General features: G+C 38.1%; 1 protein-coding gene across 7 annotated transcripts in view; it reads left to right on the top strand.

Moving 5' to 3' along the window:
* The window catches only part of Robo1 (roundabout guidance receptor 1), a 1,243,546-nt gene that overhangs the window by 1,169,697 nt on the left and 45,950 nt on the right, over nucleotides 1-27,899 (top strand). For 4 of the 7 annotated variants that reach the window (XM_045148272.1, XM_004665513.2, XM_045148274.1 and 1 more), the window contains 9 exons: nucleotides 187-308; nucleotides 1,637-1,868; nucleotides 2,756-2,877; nucleotides 5,755-5,926; nucleotides 11,628-11,825; nucleotides 15,560-15,586; nucleotides 16,949-16,991; nucleotides 24,055-24,209; nucleotides 26,612-26,947. In XM_045148272.1, the coding sequence (XP_045004207.1) occupies nucleotides 187-308; nucleotides 1,637-1,868; nucleotides 2,756-2,877; nucleotides 5,755-5,926; nucleotides 11,628-11,825; nucleotides 15,560-15,586; nucleotides 16,949-16,991; nucleotides 24,055-24,209; nucleotides 26,612-26,947 (1,407 nt within the window). The remainder of the gene's footprint in view (nucleotides 1-186; nucleotides 309-1,636; nucleotides 1,869-2,755; nucleotides 2,878-5,754; nucleotides 5,927-11,627; nucleotides 11,826-15,559; nucleotides 15,587-16,948; nucleotides 16,992-24,054; nucleotides 24,210-26,611; nucleotides 26,948-27,899) is intronic. The other 3 variants (XM_045148276.1, XM_045148277.1, XM_045148273.1) reach the window with 3 other exon arrangements.

Below are 27,899 nucleotides of genomic sequence, written 5' to 3'. Positions count from 1 at the left end.
CCCTTTTTTTGGATATTATAAAAAAGTTAAGCTGCACTTATTTCATTTTGTAGCACCAGCTGGCTTCACAGTCCAAAGGACTCCTCTTTTCTGAGAGTTGCTATGAGTGAAAAGATGCTTCACCCTCATTCTTGCTCAGCGTGCAGCATTGCATAGGCTTGACTCAGTCTTCTTAAACCGTTGCAGATGTTCCACCAACAAGCCAAGGGGTGGACCACAAACAGGTCCAGAGAGAACTTGGGAACGTCGTCCTGCACCTCCACAGCCCAACCATCCTTTCTTCGTCTTCAATCGAAGTGCACTGGACAGTGAGTGTTGCAATATAGACCCAGGTTTCAATAAGCAGGAAACTTCTATAACCCTGTTATCTATAAGGCAATGACCTATTTGCTACTCACATTTTATTGTGATAGCTAAATTGCCTTTAACAAAGAAAGAAAGAGAGAGAGAGAGAGACAGAAAGGGAGAAAGGAAGGAAGGAAGGAAGGAAGGAAGGAAGGAAGGAAGGAAGGAAGGAAGGAAGGAAGGAAGGAAGGAAGGAAGGAAGGAAGAAGGAAGAAGGAGGAAGGAAGGAAGGAAGGAAGGAAGGAAGGAAGGAAGGAAGGAAGGAAGGAAGGAAAGAAAGAAAGAAAGAAAGAAAGAAAGAAAGAAAGAAAGAAAGAAAGAGAGAAAGAAAGGAAGAAAGAAAGGAAAGAGAGTTTCCTCTTTGTGTATGTTGTGTTCAATGACACTGAATAATGAACTTTACCAGTGTCAGGGGGACAAAACCACAAAGTATTAACTATATATATGTCATGTTATGAACTCATTTTCACACTATTTAAAAACAACATACAGAGCTGGAGAGGTGGCTTAGCAGTTAAGCACTTTTCTGTGAAGCTTGAGGACCCCAGTTCGAGGCTCGATTCCCCAGGACCCATGTTAGCCAGATGCACAAGGGGGTACATGCGTCTGGAGTTTGTTTGCAGAGGCTGGAGGCCCCAGCGGGCCCATTCTCTCTATCTTCTCCCTCTTTCACTCTCTGTTGCTCTCAAATAAATAAATTATAAAAAAAAAATATACAAATGTTTCCAAGTATTATTTCAAGTATTGAAAATGCAGTGATAGGGAGATACTTCAGTGGATAAAGTGCTTGCCATACCTGAGGACCTGAGTTCGGATCCCTTGAACCCATGTAAAAGCTGTGGCAGGTGTTTATAATCCAGCACTCCTACAGCAATGAGAGAGGCACTGACAGAGAATCTCCTGTGAGCTCTCAGGCCAGCTCGCCTGAAGAATGCAACAAGGAGACTGTGGAAGGCGAGGACCTAAACTGGAAGTTGACCTGTAATCTTTTCACACACACACACACACACACACACACACACACACACACACGAATAAAATGAACCTTAAAAAATGTATATTCCCTCAGCCCTCTTATATCTCTTGGATGATGTGTTCCTGATCACAATGCCTTATATTTGTGCATGAAACAAACAATAAATTATAGACATTAATAGCATCTTACTGATATGAACTAGAAGTCTATAGGTAGAACAGGTTTTTGTGTGTATTTAATTAGATTTAGCTTTAATTATTTCCCACTAAGTCAGAGGTATTACGAGTGACTGAAATTTTATTCACATTCTCACAGGTGGACCAACAGTCTCAGTATATCCAAGGATATAAGATTCTTTATCGGCCATCTGGAGCCAGCCACGGTGAATCCGATTGGTTAGTTTTTGAAGTGAGGACACCAAGCAAAAACAGTGTGGTTATCCCTGACCTCAGAAAAGGAGTCAACTATGAAATTAAGGCTCGCCCATTTTTTAATGAATTCCAAGGAGCAGATAGTGAAATCAAGTTTGCCAAAACCTTAGAAGAAGGTAAGTATGACAAAGTGTGTCATTCCTGTGCACTGCGGCATATATGTGGAACAGTTCTTCACTGAATGGGTTTTGTTAAAAAGTTAGTATTAGAACTAATTATTGTCTACTTCTTACGTGTACATTGCTCTGAAAATTTGTTTTTAGAAAAAACTATAAGAAACAAATAGTTGACTTGGTTCGTAGTGGCCATACAAATTGTGGCAACGTTAGCACTGCTACCTAGTGATATGTAGTTTATTTAATTATCCAGAACTAAAATCCACACCTCAGCTGGAGTTTTTCTTCCTTCTGCTCACTCACTGAATGTTGCATGAATGATGTATAAATAGGTGAAAAATGCATTGGTTTGCCCAGGACTTTCCAGTGGGAGCATTTTCTGCTTATGCCTCATGTCTGTGGAAACCCTGTGATTCTAGACAAACCAGTAGCTGCACCCTATAACTTGAAATTGAAAAGCAACATTTACATAAATATAAAGAGTTTCAAGCCACCGTTTACTTTAAAAGATAAAACAGAATTCTCTTTAATGTAACATTGTAACTTAATATATAAATGTGAAGCTCTTGTTAATATGAAAATACAGCATTATTTTTTCATACTTTGAAATTTAAGGAGGAATGTAAAATTACAGTTATAAGCTAGAAGAAATAGGTATTTGTCCTATGATGTTTTATGGACATAATCTCTATAACTGGCCATGGAAAACATTCCTAATAGCAATGGGTTAGCAAGACATAGACAAAACATGAAGTTTAGGACCATGCATATCTCAACAATGTAAAATGTGCACAATTGTATAGATACTTTTGGATTTTTAAAACCTAACTGCCTGTTTGGCTTTCTGCAGCCCACTATAATAACTACTTTTTAAAACAATTCCATAGCACCCAGTGCTCCACCTCAGAGTGTAACGGTATCAAAGAATGATGTAAATGGGACAGCAATCCTTGTTACGTGGCAGCCCCCTCCCGAAGACACTCAAAATGGAATGGTCCAAGAATATAAGGTAATACAAATATGCAAATGTACTGATGGGCAACCCTCACTTCTCAGAAAACTCTGGATAGTATGTGTGTGTTTGTGTGTAGATATTTGTCGCCATCTGGTGGCCAAACTACCAAAATGTTATATTTAGGTGGTGATTTGAGATTGGTTGTCTTTCCTAGAAAAACTTTTTTTTTTTTTTTAAATAGACTCTAGGTGGTAAAAGAGTACATAATTTCATATAATTTAACAGAAATAGTAAAATATGTGCTAACTATTTTATTTCTCTAATGGCATAAGTATATTGGCCAGAACTGGGTTACTTCAGGAAATTGGACATAATATATATATTTAAATTGGATCTTTTTAGATAATATATTATAAATAAATGGTTTATTTTTTCAGTTTGTATAATTGTTGTGGTGTGTACAAATATCTTTTGTTACCTATAAAGTTTTAGTCTCTAAATAGGATCTCATGGCTTAGAGAATATGTAATTATAAATTTCAATAGTTGGTATAAAATTCTAAAGTGTGTAAAGCATTGCCAAATGATTTAATATACTGATTCAAAACAATTATCATACTTGTGAAATTGCAGGATTTTCTCAAGAATATTACAGCTTTTAATTGGATTTATATTAAACAAATACCTTTATTTGGAAAAGTTCAAAACATCATGTTTTTAAAAATATATATTTTATTTGTATTTATTTATTTGACAGAGACAAAGAGGGAGATGGGAGAGAGAGAGAGAGCATGGGCATGTCGGGGTCTCCAGCCACTGTGCTACCTTGTGCATCTGGCTAACATGGGTCCTGGGGAATAGAACCTAGGTCCTTTGGCTTTGCAGGCAAATGCTTTAATCAGTAAGCTATCCCTCCAGCCCTCAAAACATCATATTTAACCAAAAGAGTTTTTGAGCACATCCTACCAGTGAATTTGTATTATAGCATATGAATAAGTAGATAGCCAAACAAATTGGGACTATTTCAACAAAAGTATGTATTTTCAACACTTCTGTATACAGACTACACATTAAAATAAACTTAACTCTAAAATTTTCACTTCAGGACATAGTAATTTCTATTTCTGTGATGGCCTGAGCTCTTTTCTACTTATTAAATGATGGTAGTTATATCATTGTCCGCTGTGTGTGAACATTTCACACTGTGGTTGAGATCTAAAGTCGAACTTAGGAAGGTGATATGATGCTGACTAGAGGTGATTGAAGATAGTTCAGGTAAGATTTTCAGTTGTAACTGAGTCACTAAAATATTAGAATGCCCATAATGTTAAACGCCTTCTTATGAGTTTCAAGGTTATTTTACTCCTATGGGGTAACAGGAGACTATGGTTCAGCTTGGCACAGAGACTGTTGTAGAAGGGATTCTTAAAGGATTTAAAATGCAGTGATGTCTCGCCTCTCAAGCAAAATTGTATAATGTGGACATTTTCCCCTAAGAGTCAAAACTCATTTCTCCCCTCAAGAAATGTGCAAGGGTGGATTTCACTTAACTTCATGGTCAATTTAAAATAATAAAATGCCTTTCAGCACCTGATTGACTGGCACCAAATCAGTTTGTGGCTTCAGTTCAGCAGCATAATGTAATTGGGAGGAAAAATTCACAAAGGAGTCTAATGGAGTGTGTTTCCAGTGGTCAGATCCTGATGTAGCTCTGTCCATTTATGAGCATTTTGCATTGAAACTATATTGCAACCATATTAACTTCCAAGGAAAAAAGTTAAATGTTCTTAATAAAGTGATAGAGGAAACTGGTACTTTTATATTTTCTTGAAGTCGGGTGTCCTGTCATAGTTTAGATAACAACCCACTAACGCTCATTCTGCTGGTGGCTGGAGGGCCTTGTGAAGACCATACTATTCTAGTTATTATTTTCTTGTGGAAACTGAATAAAAATATTTCCATGTTCCACATCCAAATTCATGAAAAATATCACAATGTGATTCCTTTAATTAAATTTAGAGTATAGTGTAGTTCAAAACTTCAATTTTTAAAGGAATGGTTTGTTATCTCATATTGTCCTCAAAGTTAATGAAATATAGTAACATTCTATTACAATGTTGCTTTTCCTTCATCTCAAGTACGTGTTGTTACTCTTTCTGGTCTCATGAGTAATATGAAACATGAATTACTGTTTAACTTTAGCTATAAGGTCAGATTGTTTATTTCATCCATTGATAGTAGTTCAGTGTGGGATCATATGGATCCTAGGCTGGCCATTGCCCCTTCAGTAGTCTTTTTTTCAATAATCAACTGCATTTACCCAGTATCATTTAGTTTACTCAGCTCTTCCTCCTTCTCAGTAGGCTATTTCCTGGGCTGGATGTAAATGTGGTATGATGTGGTATGATAGGTAGTTTCTCAGTATCAGGCTTGCAGCACCCTGCACTCTTGTGACATCTGGTCATCTAGAGTCACACGTGCAGTGCAAACGTCAGGTGATTTCAGCCATACTGTGATTCTTTGTCTCAACATCCACAGGTTTCAGAGGGATAGTTTTTAATTTTTTTTTCTGAGAAATAATTTCTTGATGCTAAAACAAAAGAGCAAAATAGCTAATGATATGTGATGATAAGAACTTTATTCTGGGCTACAAGAACAGCTATCTTCTGGCAAAAGGTAGCCAACTTACATCATAAACTTATAGGTTAATTTAAGAAAATCTAGAAATCTTAAAGCTACTACTTATAAAATTTAGGTTTTCCTGGAATATTCTTCTCTGAAGTAGGTCTTAGGAAAGAATGATTTTGAAACATCCCTTAGTGGTTTCTTGATAGGTGTGAACTCGGGGTAAGTCTGAAACTCACCTAAGTCCTACATTGATCTTGGCATTCACTTGAGTGACCAGCTTGACTTGCATTATGTCATCCTACAGGTTTGGTGCCTGGGCAATGAAACTCGATTCCATATAAACAAGACCGTAGATGGCTCCACCTTTTCTGTGGTCATCCCCTCTCTGGTTCCTGGGATCCGATACAGTGTGGAAGTGGCAGCCAGCACTGGTGCTGGTCCTGGGGTGAAGAGTGAGCCTCAGTTCATCCAGTTAGGTGAGTGTCAGTAACAGTCAATATCCCACTCATTCTGCCTGGCTGTGTGTGGCCCAGCCACTGTTACATGGGACTAAAGATAGAATTCACTTGTAACTACTCTGGTGATAGCTGTATTTAAAACACAGACAAAATACAGGTGAGTAGATGGTCATGGATCTCTTACCAAGGGTGATACATTCTCAAAAATTCATTGTTATGCAACTATGTGATTGTGTGACCATCAAGAATACACTTACTCAAAGTAAGACATCATGATATCCATAGGCAATATAGTCTTACAGGATCATTGTTGTACGCATGGCTCACCACTGACCAAAATGTTATATGATACATAACTGCAGTTACATCACAAGTAAGACTTGTTCAAAACTTTGCTATTCTAAACATTTCAACTAAAAGGCTGTTCATATCAATACCATCCTTACTATGTCAGTGTAGAATTTGATTAGTCTATTGTACAAATGCTATTACTTGAACACTGAAGGTATTTCAGGGAGTGAGTAAGGCACTGTGTCCACTCATGGAATGCACGATTGGGTTGTGAAAGTAAAACAAGCCCAACAGCCTCCACATAGAAGTTGAGCCAAGAATTGAAAAGGTACAGCAATACACAATTTTTATTTACATTTAGTGTCTGTGTGAAATAATTACTTTTTACTTAAAAAGATAAAGTAAGATATCAAAGAGCATTGGAAGATGTTTATATGCTAATTACTTTGACGGTTAAATACACTTTTTGCTTCAAAAATGTTAGGTGAATTGTAAAGAAACCCTTCATTATTACTATTCACTATAGGCAATATATTATGTACATAATACAAATTAATATGTAGCTTGAAACAAATCACAAGAAAACAAAAATTAAAAGAAGGGAGAAAAAAGTCATCTTTCAAGAAGTGACATGACCTTTAAATTATGAAAGGTGCTGAAAAGTACAATTTTATACAAGTCAGAAGTTATATACTAATGATATGTCAAATGTTTATTAAATATGAATATGTGAATCTTTAAACTTCATAAATAAATGCATACTGTCTTTGCATGCTAATAATATTAGTGTCATCCTAAAACTGTGTCAAAATAAAGAAGCTTCTGACTTCATTTAGCATTGTTGCTATAGCTAAATCATTTCATATTCGGTTTGAAGATATTGATACTCAATTGTTAAAGTAATGCTTACAGACACGTTGACAAAACTTCTCTGTGTAACACAGTAAAGAGTCCTGAATGTACAGTTGTGCAGATTTCTGTTAGCACATACCCATTGAAGGTCATAGGCTGACAAGACCTGGTCTCTATGACATACGGTTTTCAAGGTTGTCCCTGAGCCAGGTAAAGGGAGAAAAGGAAACATGTTCTGTGGGAAGCTTTCAAATGCTGCAGGTCTGATAAGGTATACATTACTCTTGCTCAATGTGAATTAAGTAGATGAATGTGGTTGTAACAAAAAGAGCTCAGTGGGCAGGAAGCCATCTTCCAAAAAGTCATAACTCTGAAAGTCCCATGTCAAGCTTGTTGACTTGGTCATAACTATAGGCTAAAATTTGAATTTTGTAACTTATCTTTCTAGCAAATTTTAAAATAATTACTACATAGAACTTTTAAACAAAAATAGCTTCATGCTTGATTTCAGATGGTACAGGAAACCATAAAAAAATTCTCTGTTGCTTCTATTATAGTGTTGTATCATACATTGCGGAACAGCCTATATTTAGGAAATAGAAGTTGATACTCAAACTTTTGTCCTGTTTTATGAAATGTCAGCATCAAAGTATAAAAGTAAAATTTTAAGTTATGTTGCCCTGGTCCTGTATTGGTGATACTGCTTAACTATGTTGATCATAGTTTTGGGAAGATGAATTGATGAATGGGGAAAAAGGTCCGTGAGTGAATTTTTTTCCTTACGATGCAAATCGGGAGATTGAAGGGTGAGAGCGTGTTCCGTTTTCCATGTTTTCATCTAGCCTCAGCCGCAGCCGCACGAGGCTGGCGAAGGAGCGGCGGCTTGAATTCATTAGTCACACTGCACTTCATTCTGTGCAGCCCGTCTGCCCGTTTGTACAGCCTCTCGTAGCTGCTCCTGTAAAACCTGAAGCTACCCAACTTAACCTTGTGCAAATAGCCATGAAATCCATAAACCCCACAGATACAAAGGGTGAACTTTCAAAGGGTGAAGTGCTCTTAGGACAACCAGAGATAAAAGGGTCTGGGACATGAAATGAAACTTTCAGTCAACAAACTGTAGAAGACAAGTGTCTACTTGTGAAAATAGGTTTTTCAGCCTTGATCATCCATAGGATGAAATCTTGAATTCAGTAGGAAAGAAGCACACACACCTGCGCACATGCATAGCATGGGGAGGTGAGCCTTTTCCCATGGAAAGACGTGCTATTTCCTAACACTCTTTTTTTTAGTTATTTATTTGCAAGTGAGGCGAAATAGAGAGAAGACAGAAAGAGAGAATGAGTGCACCAGGTCCTCTAGCCACTGCAAATGAATGTCAGATGCATGTGCCACTTTGTGCATCTGAATTTACATGGGTACTTGGGAATTGAATCAGTGTCATTTGGCTTTACAGGCAAGCACCTTAACCATTAAGCCATCTCTCCAGCCCCTAAACACTATTTTTTTTCAAAGTTTTTGGTTATGTATTTGAGAATGATAAGAGAGAAAGAGGCAGAGAGAGAGAGAGAGAGAGGGAGGGAGGGAGAGAATGGGCGTGGCAGGGCCTCCTGTCACTGCAAATGAACTCCCGACGATAAGGTGGCTAACGTGGGTCCTGGGGAATCAAGCCTCGAACCGGGGTCCTTAGGCTTCACAGGCAAGCGCTTAACCACTAAGCCATCTCTCTAGCCCCAACCCTATTTTTATAACCAATGAATGAAGGCTGTTTGTTTTTTCTGCCAGTTGTCATGTTGAGGTACAATGTCATTTAATAAAAAAAAACAGCATTTTAAAATTTTATTTATTTATTTGAAAGAGAGAAAGAAGCAGATAGAGCGAGAATGGGCACATCAGGGCCTCTAGCCCTGCAAATGAGCCTCAGAGGCATGAACCACATTGTACATCTGGCTTACATGGGTACTGGGGAATCGAACCTAGCTCCTTTGGCTTTGTAGACAAGTGGCTTAACTGCTAAGCTATTTCTCCAGCCCCAAAACAGCATTTTTGAAGTTAATAAATATTGTGCATGTAGAATAAGTTATGCAAGTCATTTTTTTCTGGAAAAATGTATTTGGGCACTGGAAAATGTCTCCATTTTTTAAAAGTTGCCTAATAACACTATCTTTCTCTTTATTTTAGTCATGAGTTCACTTTCTTCCTAATGGCTATAAACTCTAGTCCTGCCCTGACAGGACCTCATGGGATCTGGCTGTGGATATTTGTATTGTGTCTTTCGCGGGACAGTCCTTTATCCCAGCAGACAACATATACCTAAGAATCCAGCTCTGCAACCTCGCATGCCTCTCACAGGGAGCTTATTTGGACTGGAAGTGCTCTTATAGTCAGGGTGGCCTTCTTTAGAATCTTATGGAAAGGAAGAGAGCTGAGGCCAGATGTGTGTTGACTGGCTCAGACACACAGAGCAACAGAACAAAATCCCTGCCCTGACAGAAGCAGTTGATTGCTCACAGGCCTTCGAGAGCAGGGCATTGCTCACAAGGATCGAAGAGAAGGGGTCGTGTAGCGGCGGGTGGGATGTCAGGGCCTGTGGACTGAGATCTTCACTGATACTCAGGGCATCACCCAAGGAGTCCTAGAAAGAATCCTGTAAGGGTTCTGTGGGGGTTGGACTATGCCTGAGATGTGGTCATGGCTTTATATATTCATAGTTAAGTTATGTGAGGTGAGTAAAACAGATTGTATGTATATGCCCCACAGAGAGGTGGTCACCATGAGACAGGGGCACGACACAACACAGACGCCCTTGGTGACCGTACTGAAGAACTGGGAGGGTACAGAAAGCTGGACATCATGCCAAGGGTTTTAGCACTTTTTTCTGGGTATGAGAAAGTCAAATGTTTCTTCAGGATACAGTCTGAGCCCACATAAAATTATAAGAATGCAATACAAAAATATACTCAAATGATTTAATAATTGCAAAAATGCTCTGACCTTAATGCAATGGGTAAACATTAGTTTCACCAAGTGTTGTAGGGGAAAGACATGATAGCTACGCCAGGAATGGGGATTCTGCCCATTGTGCAAGCTAGGGGTTGGCGTAACTCAGTGCTAACAAAACGCGATGCCTTGGTGGCAGACTGGCAGCCTTTGGTTTCCTACAGAGACTGTAGACTAATGTGGGTGTGAAAAACATCTTAGTAGGCTTAAGACAAATGTAAAATTATGGTATTTTATTACCCGTATATTCCATTAATTTTTAATTTTTGAATCAAAATGTCTAATAATAATATGGTCTTTTGGCTATTCATTACACTTGATAATTTTTTACATATTTAATGTTCTTTTCTTATAGCTATTTCTAGCCATGGTTATTATTTTAAAAGAAAGATTATTTGAAGTTCTTATGGTGGTAGGGTTATCTTAATTTTTCATTGTGTTTTAATGATCCTCAATTTTATAAGACTCTGTGGATATAGGTTTAAGAAATGTGTTGCTAACACAATTAATAATCCTGCCAGATCATTTTGGAAGAAGGCAATCACACACGGAGATAGTGTATTATGTTTTGGGTTTTTTTTCCCCAATATCTACATGTAAGTGTACTAAGTTTTTTTTTTTCTATTGTTTTTACACAAGAAGTATTTGAGGGTTCACAGAAGTATGAGAAAGTTTGTGTTTTTTCTATATATACCTATTCAATGTCCCTTGTGGGCATGATTGCATTAAAATGTTTTGTGTTTTGCTGTTACCCTTGTATACTTATTCCAGTTTATACCCGCCTGTGAAATTTAGTCTAAACACACACCTGAAAAGTTTTAAGATATAAAAAGAAAATTGCTGTACCTTTTAGTTCAGCCTCACAAACTTATGGCCTGTTGGTTGTGAATTAAAATAAATGAGTTAAGTACACTGTTCCTGAAAATCTCATGAGTATTTTATTTCCCAATGGTGAGTGAGCAGAATGGAAAGCAGAAATAATTGTCCAGGGGCTGGAAGGTGCTTGCTTGCAAAGTCTGATGCCCTGCGACTTTTTAGTGCCAACATATAGACAGATACATGAAGTGACACATGCTTCTGGAGTTCCTTTGTAATAGCAGGAGACCCTGGTGCTCCCACCCACTCTCTCACTTCAAATCAGTAAGTAAATATTTAAAAAATAATTATCCAAAAATTAAGAAAATAAAATGAGAGCCATTTTATTTTAAATATATTTTTTATTCATTTATTTGAGAGAAAGAAAAGGAAAGGAAGAGAAAATAAGGAAAGAAAGAAAGAAAGAAAGAAAGAAAGAAAGAAAGAAAGAAAGAAAGAAAGAAAGAAAGAAAGAAAAAGACTGGGTGTGCCAGGGCCTTCAGTGGCTGCAGGTGGACTCCAGATGCGTGCTCCACCATGTGCCGCAGGTTATGTTGGTCCTGGGGAAGCGAATGTGGGTCCTTTGGCTTTGTTGGCTATTCAGGCAAGGACCTTAGCCACTAAGCCATCTCTCTAGGCAAGAGCCATTTTATACTAGTATTTAGGCTACCACTGCCATATTGGGTTTTAGACCCAAATTAATCTGGAATTGGCCTTTCAGATTCCCATGGAAACCCTGTGTCGCCAGAGGACCAAGTGAGCCTCGCTCAGCAGATATCTGACGTGGTGAAGCAGCCGGCTTTCATCGCGGGCATTGGAGCAGCCTGCTGGGTCATCCTCATGGTCTTCAGCATCTGGCTGTACAGGCACCGCAAGAAGAGGAACGGACTGGCCAGCACCTACGCGGGTATCAGGAAAGGTATTGCTTAACCCGCGATCTTCAACTCGGAACACACGTCATGCTACGCCATTTTAATATATGAAGGTTTCCACTGCTGCTCTTATTTTACTGCCGTGTCTGAATGTGAATGTCAGGTAGATCCCATCAGCCTGGTGGGACTCAATGTCTTCAAGCTAGATTTTCTCCAATACCTTGGGGAAAATACCTACTCTCTGTAGACTTGGCTATTATGCCATGGCCTTGGTTGTAGGCAGCTGTTTTGTTGCTTTATTTATGCTCATGGGGGGAGTTTGTAGTCTTCTTGTCACAAGGATTTTAAATTCAGGCTTTGAAGTCACAGTTTTAAGGGAGGGGGTGGCACTATTGCCCTTGGAAAAGACAAAGGAAAAAGTACTGCCATGTTTAGAGTCCTTAGTAAATATGGGCTGGGTGGAGTGTTTTAGATAGCAAATTGAAGACATCTACTACTTTTTTATTCTTAAATTTGAGTGATTTTATTAAAAATTACCTTAACAAGTGTACAAAAGAATAACTACTTGCCTGCCGTTATTTGCAGTTTTCTTTTCTGATGGATCAAATACATTAAGGGAAGGCCAAGCTATGTAGAGCGTTGATTTTATTTTATTTTATTGTTTTACTTTCTGAGGATATTGTTAATGCTGTCAGATGGATAATTAACCATGGTACTCAAAACTGAGCTATATTCAGGTGGACTGTAAGTCCCAGTTTTCAGGCCTTTTTCATGTCTTTATTCATAAACATTCATTTTTGTTTACGAAATCATAATTTGGGTGGTAGCAGTATACACTCACCCTAGTTATAGGGCCCATACTGCAGTCTAATACAACAGTTTTGCTTTGCTGCAAAACAATTTTCAAAACAGACAACCATGAAGACATCTCTTCCCCAACCATCTCCTCCCTTGTATTCTAAGTGTGTACATATTTCCCCAGTGAGAATTTCCTGTTATCTTGGCCAGGCCATTTTTCTGAATAATTCTGTGGAAGTCAGAATTTCCAGTGCTAGGCCTCAACGGAGTGTCTTTACGCATGTAAAAGCCACTCTGGGTCACTAGTCCAACATGTCTGCTATCACTTACAAAAGTTGACCCAATGGTTGCCCCACTAATGCAAAGTGAACCCCAGTGCCCCCGGCCTGAGCAGCCATCTCTTCACATGTGTAGGTATGCCTGGCAGGACCATTCCCAAGTGTGCTTGCCATGTATTTGCTCTGTGTAGAGACAAAGCACAGTGTACATGGAAAATGAAGGCTCAGAGGCCACAGCAGAGAGCGGAGCTCATTATGCTTAGAAAGGGGAACGCTGCCGGGCATGCGTCTCACCATGTAAATATCACGCATGAGAAGCTGTGGGTGGCAGAGTTGGGGAAAGGGCAGGCATGTTGGGGGAGACTGTGTTTTGAAATTACTTGAGTTAGGAAAGGTGGCTCATATTTGGATGCCAAGTCCCTTGAATTTTCTGCCGAAAGACCTCCATCATCAGCTCTGGTTTGTAAACAGTCTTTGGAATCCAGTGCTTCTTGTCACACTACAGTGTCATTGCTGTGTACCCATAACAACTTAATGCTCTGTATTGTCTTGACGGCTAAATATGTGACATGAATCTCTTCTCCCTTTCCAAACTGTTCCTTTTCTCTACTAATGTCTTTGGAGCATGCAGATAAAAGAACTATGTACTTTTTTGCCGAGCTATTCAACTAATATCATTGTCTCCTCCACTACATTATGCTTAGCCAGAAGTCATGGAACATAATTACAAATGTAATTTGGTCAGAATTTGATTCTGCTTTCCTCACTTTGTCTTGTTGGCATTTTTTCATAATTCTGTTTCAGTGCAGCTTTTTAAAAAAATAATTACATTGTATGAAGTTAAATTCTCTATGCCAGAAACAATGCCAGTAATGTTAGGAAAATAGGATATCCAATGTTCCAAAGAAATCAATGAAAAGAGCCCACTTATCTATTTGCATCAAGCAAGATGTGACGTTGAGCACTAGTAAAGATCCCCGCCTTACATTTAGCAGTAGGGTGAGTACGGGCAGACTGACGCGTACCTTGTCCACGTCCATTCACATGGCGCTCCTGTATCCCCAAGCACACAGAGTTGATTATGTTATTAGAAGCTTTGATAATTAGTTGGGTTTTGGTGGACTAGTAGTCGAGATTTCATTTAGCACTGCCCTCTTTTCTTCTGTTCTTTATTTCCACAAACTGGGGTAGCCGTTATCTTGGAGAATGACAAGGACCTTTCATGCTTTCCTGTGTCCTTGTGATTGCAAATTAATGTTCAAGCACTCCATTCTTGCTTGAATAGCTTTAGTTTCCAATGTATGTCTATTTATTTTTTATTTTATTAAGACTTGTTACTATGGCTCTGAATTTTTGAATATAGCTAAATACAGTGACTGAAAAGATCCCAATGAAAGAAAACACAATAGGATTCTTCAGATGGGTCTGCTGCGCTGCCCACAGATGCAGTGTATAAATTGGGCCCACAGCACTGAGGGTTTTCTTGTTCTTTCTAGTGTGTTCAGAAATAGTCCTTTGCTAAGACGTGATGGCTGTGGAGGATGCTTCAGCCTTCCACTGTGCGACCCTCAAAGCTTGAAGCCTAATGTCAATGTTCTTTTGATATTTAAATAGAAAATACATATAGGCAATATTTGAGAGATTGAACCATCAGTATTCTAGTTTGTCTGCCTTAACGACATTTTTAAAAGCAAGCTTTAGTCTGAAACAGAGTAATGGAGATTTCCTGCTTTCTTCACCAGGGGAACATTTACTTTAAATTAAGGGGAAGAGATTGGAAAATAATTCAGTCTCCTCCCTGAATGAAATGACATGAAAATTGCCCTGGTGTTATCCCACACCCTGCAATGGGAGGAGATGGGAAAAGTGGGGGAGGCCGGGCTGCTACTTTTGAGGTCTGCAGTTCAATTTCAGGCATTATTGATTAGATTAAGATTTATAACTGCAGAGAGAGTGCAGGTTCTGAGGGTGTTATTGTTCTGTTGTTTAGTTTCTAGCCCAGCATTAAAACATGTTCAACCGACTCCTAGAAAGCTTCTAGATGAAAACCATGACAGAGAAATTGGAGTTTAAAACTCCTCATATCTTTCTGTCCATTTAAAAATTTTTATAATGATTAAAAAATACCGTGTTATGCTCTTACTATGATATAAAGCATTTCTTGTCAGTGAAACAGTATCCTTTTATGATTCTCTTTGTCTCTCTCTCTCCCTCCCTCTTCCCTCCCTCTTTCCTCACCCCTTCAGGTAATGAATATATATATACATCTACACCTATTAGTCCATTTAATAAGCATGTACCTTCAGATTTCTAGATAAGATTCCAACACAATGCTGATACTACTTGTTTAAAAATCCATCACCCAGTGTTTGGAAATGATTAATACCAGAGGATTCCTGTCTATACCAAAGCTGAGAACAAAATCTATGTTTCTAAATGCAGGGTCATTCACAGGCTAACCCAGACACTTCCCCTCCCGAGAGTACTAGAATGTCAGACACTTCAGAACAATACCTGTAGAGACAAGCCTTCTCTTTTTTTAGACTCAGATTTGGTTTTATTCATATATCAGAGTGTCAGACCTACTGGCTTGGTTATTTACATTTGTTTTATGTTCAGCTGTCTGCTTGATTTATACTAATGTGATATGTTCCCCTTCTCTCTTCAGCTTAATAACTGGTTTATATTTTGTTTTGATTTTTCAGTCCCGTCTTTTACCTTCACACCAACAGGTATATATTTGCACTTACCCTCCTCTCTCCTTGTGAGTTTGGCATGTGTTGTTCTATTGTGTTTCTGGTTTCAGTTCACTCTCAGCAGTCACTCGGGAAAAGGACTTTCATGGAGTCCGAGCCTTCATGTACTCACACCAGGCATGCATTTGGTAGACTTGGTGCTTGCTGCTTTTCGTCCACTTAATGCACATATTCACACTCATCCCACATTGCATCTCAGTCTTGTTTGCATGCGTTTCCATTAAGTAGACACACAACCTAATTTAATGTGCTAATCATTTTATGGATTATTTCACACTTGCCAAAGATTTCTCCCCCCACCACCTGCCTTGACTTAAACTCTCTGGTTTTATAACAAAAAAAAAAAACAAACAAACCACAATTCCCTCTTCTGTAGTTCTCTATCCTTAGAATCAATATTCTTAAAGGTAACCAAAATAGCCAGCATGTATGAGAGAAAAAACTTTATTGCCCCCAAGTCCAAATGCTCATCTTCAGTCCCATTCAGTTTCCTTCAGAGTGGGCTATCTTCTCTCACGTCACCTGGAGTCAAAGATGCACCTGTAGTTATGCATCCTCGGTCTTAATCCAGTTATTTGGAATCACCAGGAACAGTTATCTTTCCCTAGCAGACTCCTAGTTTAGAGTTTTTCTAAGTAGCAGAACTTGGCAGCTTTTAAAAACACATTTCTTCTTAGAAAATGTGTCTGTATTTACAGAAAGGCTAATCTTCTTTAGCTCTTGCCTGAGTGGGTGCAAATCTGCTTTTGTTCTGGCCAAAATGCATTAAGACTTCCAAAGCATTAAACTATATTTTCATTATGTATACATGTCTGATGGAAATAGAACCAGAAAGGTTTGCACAAGCCATGGTCTAAAGCAGGTCCTATTAATTAGAAGTTGCAACTTGACATACATCTTTGTGCTTTGAAAGATTTATTTTAATATGTATCTTTGATTTACTTGTACTCATTTTTTGGGGGGAAAGTAACCTAAAAAGGTGTGTTTCCCCATGAACTTAAGATTATACTTGTGAATAATTATCAAAACAAATCCATGGGAATGTCAATGAAAAATATTGAGTTATATTAAACAAACTGTTCTGAAATTTTAATTTTGCTTTTCTCAACTGTTATGGAATACTAAGAAATTAACAGTGATGTATATTTAATTCTGGAAATTTCTTCTACATATTACTAGATGAACCAGAAGTGTGCTATATTTTATATTGATATTTTACAGCTTCTGGGTAGGAAGGGAGAAAAAACTAATTTTAGAAAGATGTTTATTAATGGAATGAAATAACTTTTTATATTAACATGTCTATTAATTGTTCCTTCTTTTTCTGTAACATTTTAGTAACTTACCAGAGAGGAGGCGAAGCTGTGAGCAGTGGAGGGAGGTAATTACCATGCTCGTTTTTTTTTTATATAACCACAGGGGAATTACAACTTTCTTTTGTTTTCCTTATTGATACTGCTTTCATTACCTAAAAGACTAACCCCAAGGTGAAATTTGCTCAAATACTTTTAAAGGACTCAATTCAGCCTTGCTATTTGAACCAAGCTTTTATCTATGGGAGAGGTTGCATTTCAGTCATTGACCACCAGAGGGAGAACTTTACCCAAGAAAAACAGACTTGCTGATTTAGCAGATGATTAAAAGGAGCTAAAGTAATTAAGCTGTGGCATTTATGAAGATTAAGAAATATAGCTAGTTAACAGATACTATCAAAGAAAAGTGTTCACTTGGAAACCTGCTGAATGCAGCATTTGCTCAGAAGTTGTGGGTTATGTTTGTTTGTTCTTGTTATGAATTCAGTGTAGTGAATTTCCCTGTTTGCAGGGAAATACTTTGAAATAGAGGAAGAGATCTAAGTAGCTTGTTAACAAAGAGCTTTCTTCCCCTCTAATTAAAACGAACCTCAATCCTGCATTTATGATATTTTTGGTAATTATTATTCAGTGAAATTTAATATATTCACAGAGAAATCACAAATGGATGTGACAGAGGCTTAAAGGTGCATAAATATAGGGTATAAATTACATGAGGCAAACCTAAGGATTTTCTACAAGAAGGTTATCCCCCCCCCCCCAAAAAAAATAAACCTCAGCAATGTTGAGGTGTATAAAAGAAGAAAGAGAAATAAAACCCCTTCATCCAAAACCATTTCATAAAGCAAATTCATTGAACGAAGGAGTGCCCTTCTTTGTATAGTTGAATAATGTAATTAGCTACTGGACAGAGAAAAATGAGCAAGATATTCTTTGTGAATCTAGGAATATGCTATCTGATAAGAACAAAGGTTGAGTTTAAAACAGGAAGGTTGAATACTCTAGTCTATATTGTGCAAATGTAGCACAAAGAACTAATCTTTTCTTCCCTGGGTCTTGTTAAGTTCTTGTTTTCATACCTGTTAAACAAAGTCAGCCACTGAAAGGCCCCAAAGCTAGAAGGACTTCATAAGGAATAAATCCACCAGACTCAGGAATTAAACCACAGCATGTTTTTGCATCCTGGTGAATTCCATGTAAGTCATAGCCCAGTTCATGAAAAGAGCCTCTGACATTGCAACATTTCCTCTTGGGCAAATCTGGAATGCCTGATTATTTCTGTGACTGTAGGCCAGTGCGCTGGGCACTAGCCTCTGTATGAGTGTGTGGGGGTGTACACACAAACATACACACACATACAATGTCTGATCGCCTCACTGAAGAATTTACAATCTAGATAAACTTAGTTATCACATGGAAAACAATTGCAGGAATGCATGGTCACATTCAATTTTCCCTAAGACAGAAATGAAAAATTGCAAAGTTCTGTTAAAATAGTGTCATATATTTATTGGCAAACAGAGACATAAAGAGAAGAATGACAGACAGAGAGAGGATGGGCACATCAGGGCCTCCAGCCACTGCAAACAAACTCCAGATGCATGCGCCATTTTGTGCTCGTGGCTTTGCATGGGTGCTAGGAAATTAAAACTAGGTCATTAGGCTGTGCAGGCAAGTGCCTTTACTGTGGAGCCATCACTCTAACCCCCAAAATTGCAAAGTTCTTGAACTGTCTATTTTGAAAACTCACTAATAACAAAGACATCACCTTTTAACTTAGAAACAGATGTCTAGCTGTGAAATGATTTCTTTCAAATATTTAAATAATTCCAAATGAAATGACGAAAGATGCAGGAGTAATAAAGAAGCCACCCTTCAAGATTTCAGAATTAGGGAGGCAGAGGTAGGAGGATTGCCATGAGTTCAAGGCCACCCTGAGATGACAGAGTTTATTCCAGGTCATCCTGGACCAGAGTGAGACCCTACCTCGAAAAACCAAAAAAAAAAAAAAAAGATTTCCGAATTAATGCTCAGGTACAACAGTTATTTACACAACTTCAAATGTATTTACTGCTTAAATGCAGTGAACACATTCTAGCTGACAGTGACTGTGTTACATGCTTTGAATGTATCAGTGAGCAAAGTGGAATAAAAATGTCCACTCTTGTGGACCTTAGATTCTAGAGAAAAAGGCAAGATGAGTACTGAAGATGAGTGCTTTTTCATAGACTTGTATTAACAGTTGTTAAGAATTATGCAGATGGTTACAATTTAAGAAAGTTCACTAGAAAAAGCCCTCACTTATAGCCACAGAATGGTGTGTGTGTGTGTGTTTTATGATCACTGAGTGAAATTGTTCTGCTGGCTTCTCTCATATCCATACCCGAAGCCCTGGTTTCTCTTATATATCCCAGACTATAGCTCGTCAATGGACCAGCCACCTCACTTGGTTAATGACATCTCAAATATAATCTTCCAGTCAAACCCTTTAGCCATGACTACATTTTGTTGATTTTACTTTTTTAAAAAAATATTTTTAACTTATCTATTTGAGGGGGGAGAGAGGGATAATGTAGGCACACCAGGGCCTCTAGCCACTGCAAATGAACTCCAGATACATGGACCACCTTGTGCATCTGACTTATATCGGTCCTGGGGTGTCAAACCTAGGTCCTTTGACTTTGCAGGCAGGCACCTTAACTGCTAAGCCATCTTTCCAGCCCTGATTTTTCTCATAACTTGATACTAATATTGTTTTTCTGCAAGCATTAGTTCATCCTTACCTAATCTATAAGGAGAACTCTAGCTGTCCCAACGCCATCTAGCTTTGCCAGAGTGACTTCCTGCCAATTTTCTGCCTACTGAGGCCAGAAGCATATCTGGAATGCACACTGACCAGGAGTGCACTGCTGAAGAATCCCAGTTTCAGTAGAACCAACCATACATATCTTAATACCTCAAGTCCAAACGCACAAAGTGTCTGAAACTCACAGACATTGGGGCTTTGAAAGTCCTTCCTCACGTGTATGTGCCATGCTCTGTGGGCTCCAAGTCAACTCAAGGCATACTTGGTCATGACATTACACATGACTTACTATACTACCTGGAGAATATCTAACTCTCATTATCCAATGTCAGTTCATACAGTTTTTGTCATTGAGAGCCTCCAGTTAAGTCTGTAGTGAAGCCAGGCGTGGTGGTGCAAGCCTTTAATCCCAGCTCTCTGGAGGCAGAGGTAGGAGGATCAGCAGGAGTTCAAGGCCACCCTGCAGCTACATAGTGAATTCCAGGTCAGCCTGAGCTACAGTGAGACCCTCCCTTGGAAAACAAACAAACAAAAAGTCTGTAGTGAGGTACTGTCACAACTAAGCATATAACATGAGGTAGTACAGTTATTTTTTGGGATATCAAGGACCACCAAATTATAACTCTTGAGCCAAATGCAGCCTGACACCTATTTTTATGAAATATTTTATAAAACATTCATATAAATAAAGACTTATATGAATCCAGGCTGATACATTTTTTTTTAAAATGATCTCTAAATGCTTCTAAGTAGCAGTGGCAGAGGGTCATTGGTTACAACAGAAATTATATGGCCTGCAAAAACCTCCATGTTTCTGTTTGGCCCTTGGCAGAAAAAGTTTGTTAATCCTTGGTGTGTATAATTACCTGAGACAATGGGATAAGAGGTCCTGGTTTACAGAGAATATATAGTTCATAATCAGTAAATGAATATTTTATAAGGTAATGAGCATAATTTACTTGATGACATCAGTATACTCAATAATTGCATGAAGTAGCTACACCTGAGAGATGTCACTGACAAGTACCTAAGAAAATAAGGAATGGCTTATTGTGCAAATGAATGTTAGAAGGCTTGAGTTTAGTTTTTCTTGGCTTTCAATAAGTTATTTTTTTTCTCTCCTAAAAGAGAAGGCTACATATAACTCTTAACTCTCCAAATTATAAATAAAAATTTCCTCTCAGAAAAGATGAAATTATCATTGTGGTAAGCAGAGGCCTCCTGTTCCCAACATGAGAAGGGCAGAGAGTGTGAGGTGATCCAGGAAGAATCACACAAATGTTAAGTGGCTGTTGCTAATCATGCATTTCCTTTTCCTCCAACATTTCTGTTGCCTCTTCAAAAAAAAAAAAAAAAAAAACCTACTTAACACAAGGGAGTACAAGCCATGAAAAAAATGAGAGAGATCCTGAGAGAAGCAGTGAGAGTCAGGTTAACTTGGTAAAGAACAACAAGAGCACATGACCTGTCAGGGGAGATAAGAAAGAAGTAGAGCTCAAGTCTTGCTTCTGTACAAGTATTGGCAACTGTGAGTTGTGTTCTGGGGCCTTGAAACTCAATCACCGCCTGAGTGGGAGGAGGACACCGCTGATGGCCGGCAGCCCTTTTGGCCAGTATCCTTCATCCTTCTCCTCTGCTCCTGGGCTGTGCAGTATTTTATTTTGTGGCTAATCAGTTCAAATAGGTGTCAATGGAGTAAGAGACTGGGATAGCTGAACTAACAGTAAAGGAGGAAATGAGGGCAAATGTATAAACGCAGCATGTAGAATCGTTAAGAGTCAGGAGCTATATATGCCTTTGCATTCCTCCAAGACTTACCTCTGGAATACACACCTGGCATCTTAAGGTTCATTGTGGGACAATAATCATGTCCTATCTTCTCTCCCCAAATGACTAGCATTCCAAACTCAAGTCTAAACATAAATCTAGGATGTAAGCTGTTAATCCTGCTTCCTGTTGGAAATCACCCATCTATATGAAAAGTTCTCTAAGCCTATGATGATATCAAAGTCATCACTATGAAAGTGATTTTTACCCCCAGAGGAAATCATAGTTGCATAAAAATACTGTCTGTTCCTTTTGAAACATGCAAATTAGTCTAGAGAATTTCCACTTGACCCCCACTTGAAATATACCATAATATATCCATACTGTCAAATATGGAAATCTTACTTCTATAACACTGAAGGCTGAAGTCCAAGAGAGAATAAAACAGGAAAGCTAAAGATGGTGAGATATAGAATTTCTATAAGTAACACTTACTTTGGCCACTCCCACTAGCTGTGGAAAGGCTTGTATTTCAATGTTTAAAATGTCAACAGTTTGGCAACATTGGTCTTCAGTGTTCTACAGTGGTCTGCCATGGCTCACTTGTGATAGCTTTATCCTGAACTATAAGACTTCAGACATCTCCAGTCTTCCTGCTATCAATATTTGAGAGCTCCTGGGAATTTGCAGTGGTGTATGTGCTTATCACCACCTGTATGAGAGTGTGGAACTTTGGGATAGCCACTTGTATTTGACTCCCAGATCTTCCACTCACTCCCCATGTATTACCTCTCTCAAGTGTGGCCATCTATAAAATTGGGATCCTAACAATCTGAACATGTAAAATTATCATGACTAAATGAGTCAATACATGTCTAGAACTCAGAATGCTTTCTCATATGGATAATCAGGCAAGAAATTTTCATTTTAATTACAAAAGTATATGCACACATATGAATATAGAGATAAGAATTGCAAATCCATGTTCATTTGAAGTGAATTATTTCTCATCCATTATTTGAATCCAGGCCTAGTGGCACATTCCTTTAATCTCACCATTTGGGAGACTGAGTTAAAAGGATCACTGTGAGTTAAGAGGCCAGTTCTAGGATACAGAGTGTGTTCCAGATCATTTGAGGCTACCAGGAGACCCTGTTTCATAAAAGCCAAAACAAATTAGCATAGTTCTAAATCAGAATTAGCAAATGAGAATTGAAATTCTGAACCATTATTTAGTGATAGGAATGCCTTCGGAGTATGTGGCAGGGTTAGCTGCCTCACTTAAACAACAACAACAAAAAAAAACCCTAATAATAAAATCATCATTTACGTAGTTAGTTTCATCAAGTACCTATGTGACCAGAGAGAAACAAATCATAAAAAGGAAAATCTATGGGCTGGAGAGATGGCTTAGCGGTTAAGCGCTTGCCTGTGAAGCCTAAGGACCCCGGTTCGAGGCTCGGTTCCCCAGGTCCCACGTTAGCCAGATGCACAAGGGGGCGCACACGTCTGGAGTTCGTTTGCAGAGGCTGGAAGCCCTGGCGCGCCCATTCTCTCTCTCTCCCTCTACCTGTCTTTCTCTCTGTGTCTGTCGCTCTCAAATAAAGAAAAAAAAAAAGGAAAATCTAGGTTCTTGCTTCCTACATAAATGTAATGTTTGTTGTACTTTGGTAGCAGCGATGAAGCCACAGTGGAACTTAGCTGAGTCTGTAGTCCCAGAGTGTGCATTGTGGCCTGGGCAAAATGCCACTGTCATCACCATGCGCTGTGTTATCCCAGTGGAAAAGGACAGGCACTCCACCTTGACTCCCCAAGACACTGCCGACGCATTCTGCCTCCGCAGGGTGAAAGAGGGCCAGCATCAGTTGTGCCTGAAGAAGACTTAACATGAGCACTAATAAATATGTCTTCTAGTTAATGTCTTGGTGTTACCAAACTTATGGCTTGCCTGTTTATGTAGGGACTTGAGACATTTTTATATTACTTCCACCAGAAAATGTTGACAAGCTTACAGAACCACACATTGAAACACTGATGTCACTGTGCAGAATGTCACAGATCTCTGCAGTATTTCTGAAAGAAACATGACTTTGAAGAAAAAAATATGTAAATGTACCTAATAGGAAGGCTCCATTATCTCAGTAAACTAGACTATTCCACTTTTTTATGAAGCAATTTTAATGGATCAAAAATAAAATGCTAATGGGCCTACTTAGCATATTTTAATCTACTATAAGATCCAAACTTATATACTTATTTTCTCAGATTCCATGATTTTTAATCACTATGGCTAAAGGTGGGATGGAACATTGTGTATAGGAAAGAATTTGACTCTGAAATACAACCTTTTCAGAGTTATAACTGTATATTCTGAGATCTATCCTAGAATATTGAAGTACAATTGCCTATCTGTAAAATGAGAGAGATAATAATAACATTCAGCATAATTCACCAAATGATGAGGAGAGTAACAAAATGAAAGGTTTGCTGGAATTTGGAATAAGAAATGTTATTTTCTACTTATATAACAATTGCTTCCATGTATTATTTTTCCTCAGGCCAGGCCTTCTCAACATCAGTGAACCTGCCACACAGCCATGGCTAGCCGACACCTGGCCCAATACTGGCAACAACCACAATGACTGCTCCATCAGCTGCTGCACAGCTGCCAACGGGAACAGTGACAGCAACCTGACAACATACAGTCGCCCAGGTAAGAGACATGGATAGAGATTGAAATTCATCAACTTGATGAGGCTTTAGCCAGAAGAAGCCAAAGTTTCTCTGTACATGAGGAAGGAAACTGTCACCAATCTGTTCATTGGTATTACATAGAAAAGTATCCTGATTCAAATAGTTTTTCCATCCCTAAGCCACTATTCTTCACCACCTGACAAGAAAACTTTCCTAAGAATACATAATATTTAATCTAGAGTGAAATTATGAAAATGATATCAGGTCAAACAGCCTGATACAATGTATGTAATTTTAGTTTTGATTAGAATTATTTAATGTGCAATAAATTCATAGAGTGAACCAAGTTCTTCAAAGGCTCCAACAATGATGACCACCAACAGTAATAACAAGAAATTTTCAATGAAAATTAACTAAATTTTTCAATCTGATTTCATAATGTAGAAGTCTTACCTATAAGAAATATGAGTGTGTATATACATATAAATATTATAGGCACATATGCATATATATGTTATAGGTCTACATATGCATATGTTTATGTCTATATATTGTAGGACTATGTCCTTACATTTGTGTATTGTATTGTCCTTACATATTGTGTATTGTATATTTTGGTTCAGAAATATGTGTGAGCAAATTACTGAAATTTCATGTTGAAAGTATATAAGATGAAGAATGAAAATTACAAATATTTTTTGTAAAATTAAAATCCCAATATTTACAATCTAGAAAACATTACCAAAGACACAACTATGGAGGTAAAATTATTGACTTCTGGAAAAGAAAACAAGATAGCATGTAAATTAAAATGCTATAGATTTGAATTTGACCAATCCTTATGTCCACCCTTAAAACAACCCCATGTCTCTATTCACTGAATGTGCCTGTGGTGTATGTATGTGGTGAAACTGAATTCATGTCCTCCAGCGTCCCATGCTGGAAGGTGCCTAGACAGCCACACGACCCTAATCAAAAGGCCATTCTGAGACCAACAGGAGATAGGAAATGGTGACAGCCATTGAGTTAATATAGAGAGCCATGTTGTCCACAGATGGCTTTTAAAATTCAAATTAATTGAGCAAAATGCAATTTAAAAGTCAGTTATTCATTTGACTAGTCACTTTTCAAGTGCTTGGTAGTCGTAGATGGACAGTGGCCGCAGCCTTCAACTGTAGGGAGGAGGTGTCCAAGATAAAAAAGACCTGTTGTGAAAACTCACATTGAAGTACTTTCAAAGCAAAATGCATTTTCCAAAATCATGTGTTTTTTTTCTCTTTCTTTTCCACTATTAAATAAAACTTATTGGCTAGAAATTAGAAGGAATTACTGGTGACCAGATGCATGGGAGAAATATACAATTTACTAGGAAAGTTGCAAATTCTTCAGTTCGGATTTCCTATTTACCTCTGTAGTACTAAGAATGTTAATTTGTCATTTTTAAAGATGTCCATTTGAAAGCTAGTTCTGGTTTAGTCTGTTAATATAAGTACCCCTTTTGAACAACATGAATAAAATAGTGGTTCTCCTCCATGGCGACATCTTAAAGTGTTTTAAGTTTAAACATGTGTCTCATTCTCCCTGCTGTTTTAACATTTTGAACTATAAGCTTTAAGTACATCTATGTGTATCTGTTATTTTGTTTCTAACTATCCCCATGAAGGGAGAATTAGAGTAGAAATGTTATATATTATTATAATATATATTATATAGAGTAGACATGTTATATATTATTCCTGTCTTTATTTGATTAAATAACCCTGGTTACTAGGATTCATTTTGCCATCGTTATTTTATACTGCTTGGGGTGCCATTATGAAAGCACGGAAAAGTGAGTATGTGCTATCTTGCTCTAATAATGATTATCCTGAATGACCAAAATATGAACGAATAAAGTCCCCTGAGCACCATTCACCGTTGCTTCCCCTCTCTTAGCTTGGACCACAAGCCCGTTGCTAAGCATTGAGATCTCCCTTTGAGCTGCACTTAGAACTTGCATTTCCTCATGGTCTGGATCCAGAGTGTATACGCTTTGTGCCATCGCTTCAGCTGCGATCTAGTCGCTTCAAATAGGAGAGAAACCCATGACAAGGACATTTAAAACTGACACATAAAGATTCTCTTGTAGATTGTTTTAGTGGAGTCCATTGATGGAGTTGTTTAAAGAAAACTGTTTGAAATTGGATGAGTTATTTACCAGAGCATCAGCTGAAGGTCAAAATTATTTGTGTACTCTTATCCCCTCAAATTTTGATTTCTTTAGAAACTCAACATGAGTATTTGGCCCTCTCTGCCGATCTTATTCAAGACCATTTGTAGTTTCTACCAACTTCATTAGAACTCACAAAGCTGCTTAGGAAGAACCATAAGGCGAATAATCATGCAGAATGACTTTTTCCTTTTCCTCTTCATTGCACGTAGCTGACTGTATAGCCAATTATAACAACCAGCTGGATAACAAACAGACCAATCTGATGCTCCCTGAGTCAGCAGTGTATGGTGATGTGGACCTTAGTAACAAAATCAATGAGATGAAAACCTTCAATAGCCCAAATCTGAAGGACGGGCGTTTTGTCAATCCATCAGGGCAGCCCACTCCATACGCCACTACACAGCTCATCCAGTCCAACCTCACCAACAACATGAACAACGGCGGCGCGGACTCCAGTGAGAAGCATTGGCAGCCTCCTGGGCAGCAGAAGCAAGAAGTGGCACCGATTCAGTATAACATCATGGAGCAAAACAAGCTGAACAAAGGTGAAGAGGGTCCCCTGTGTCCCCATCCTTGTCCATATTGATACCCTAAACCCAGGAGCTGGCTTTCAAAACTACTCTGTGACCAGCACGTCAAATCTTTCCTTTCATTCCTGAGATTATTCTTATGTCTTTGGTTTCAAATTTTCCAATGGCAAAGAGTTAATTAGCACAACAATGACCTTGGAAAATTGATTTTATAATAATATATAAGTTTTTTAAATGGTTTTGAGATTAATTTAAATTTAATAGTAGGTGAGGGATTGCTTTGGACATACTATCTTTTATTCATAAGGCAAATGTGCAACCATCACAATACCTCACATTTTCAATAAATAGACTATTCCATTCTTTCCACTTGAGGATGGAAGATAATTGCTTCTACATGGTCATATAAACGAGTGGCATTTTCATATCCAACTGAAGAAAAATAATTAAATTAAATTTGAACTGAAGAAGTGGTTCAGTTTTTTTGTATCACCTCATGTGGTTACTCAGACTGCCACAATATATAATTTTTGAACCTAAATTTCTTTGGTTGACTTGATTGAAATCTGTCAGTATAGAACCTAAAATAAATTGAGTTTAGTATTAACTTAAAGCAGCAGAATAGTATTTTATGGCCTGAGGGGAATGTCTCTATATTGTAATGTGTGTGAGTTGGAAGAGATAGGCATTTGATTTCTTTGTAGTTCTTCAGGCTATTGCTTTAATAATGTGATTCGCAAAGTTGTACCTCTGGGAAAAATCAAGTTGCTCTAATCTGAGTAGATGGCCAGTGCTTTGTGAGTACCCAAGTAAAGAACGCATGTTATTATAGGCAATTAGGAACATGGATTTATTTGCTTTAGATTTCCAAAGGATAATTTAAGCATTTCATTTGATTAAGTCTGTGCTACATGATTTACTTTCATGATAAAGCCATTACACCTTTCCCCAAGCTTAAGAAAGTTCT

Source organism: Jaculus jaculus, chromosome 4 (assembly GCF_020740685.1).
Source record: "Jaculus jaculus isolate mJacJac1 chromosome 4, mJacJac1.mat.Y.cur, whole genome shotgun sequence".
Taxonomy (NCBI): Eukaryota; Metazoa; Chordata; class Mammalia; order Rodentia; family Dipodidae; genus Jaculus; species Jaculus jaculus.
Note: the sequence above shows the minus strand (reverse complement) of the source record. Positions and strands in the feature narration are given on the sequence as shown.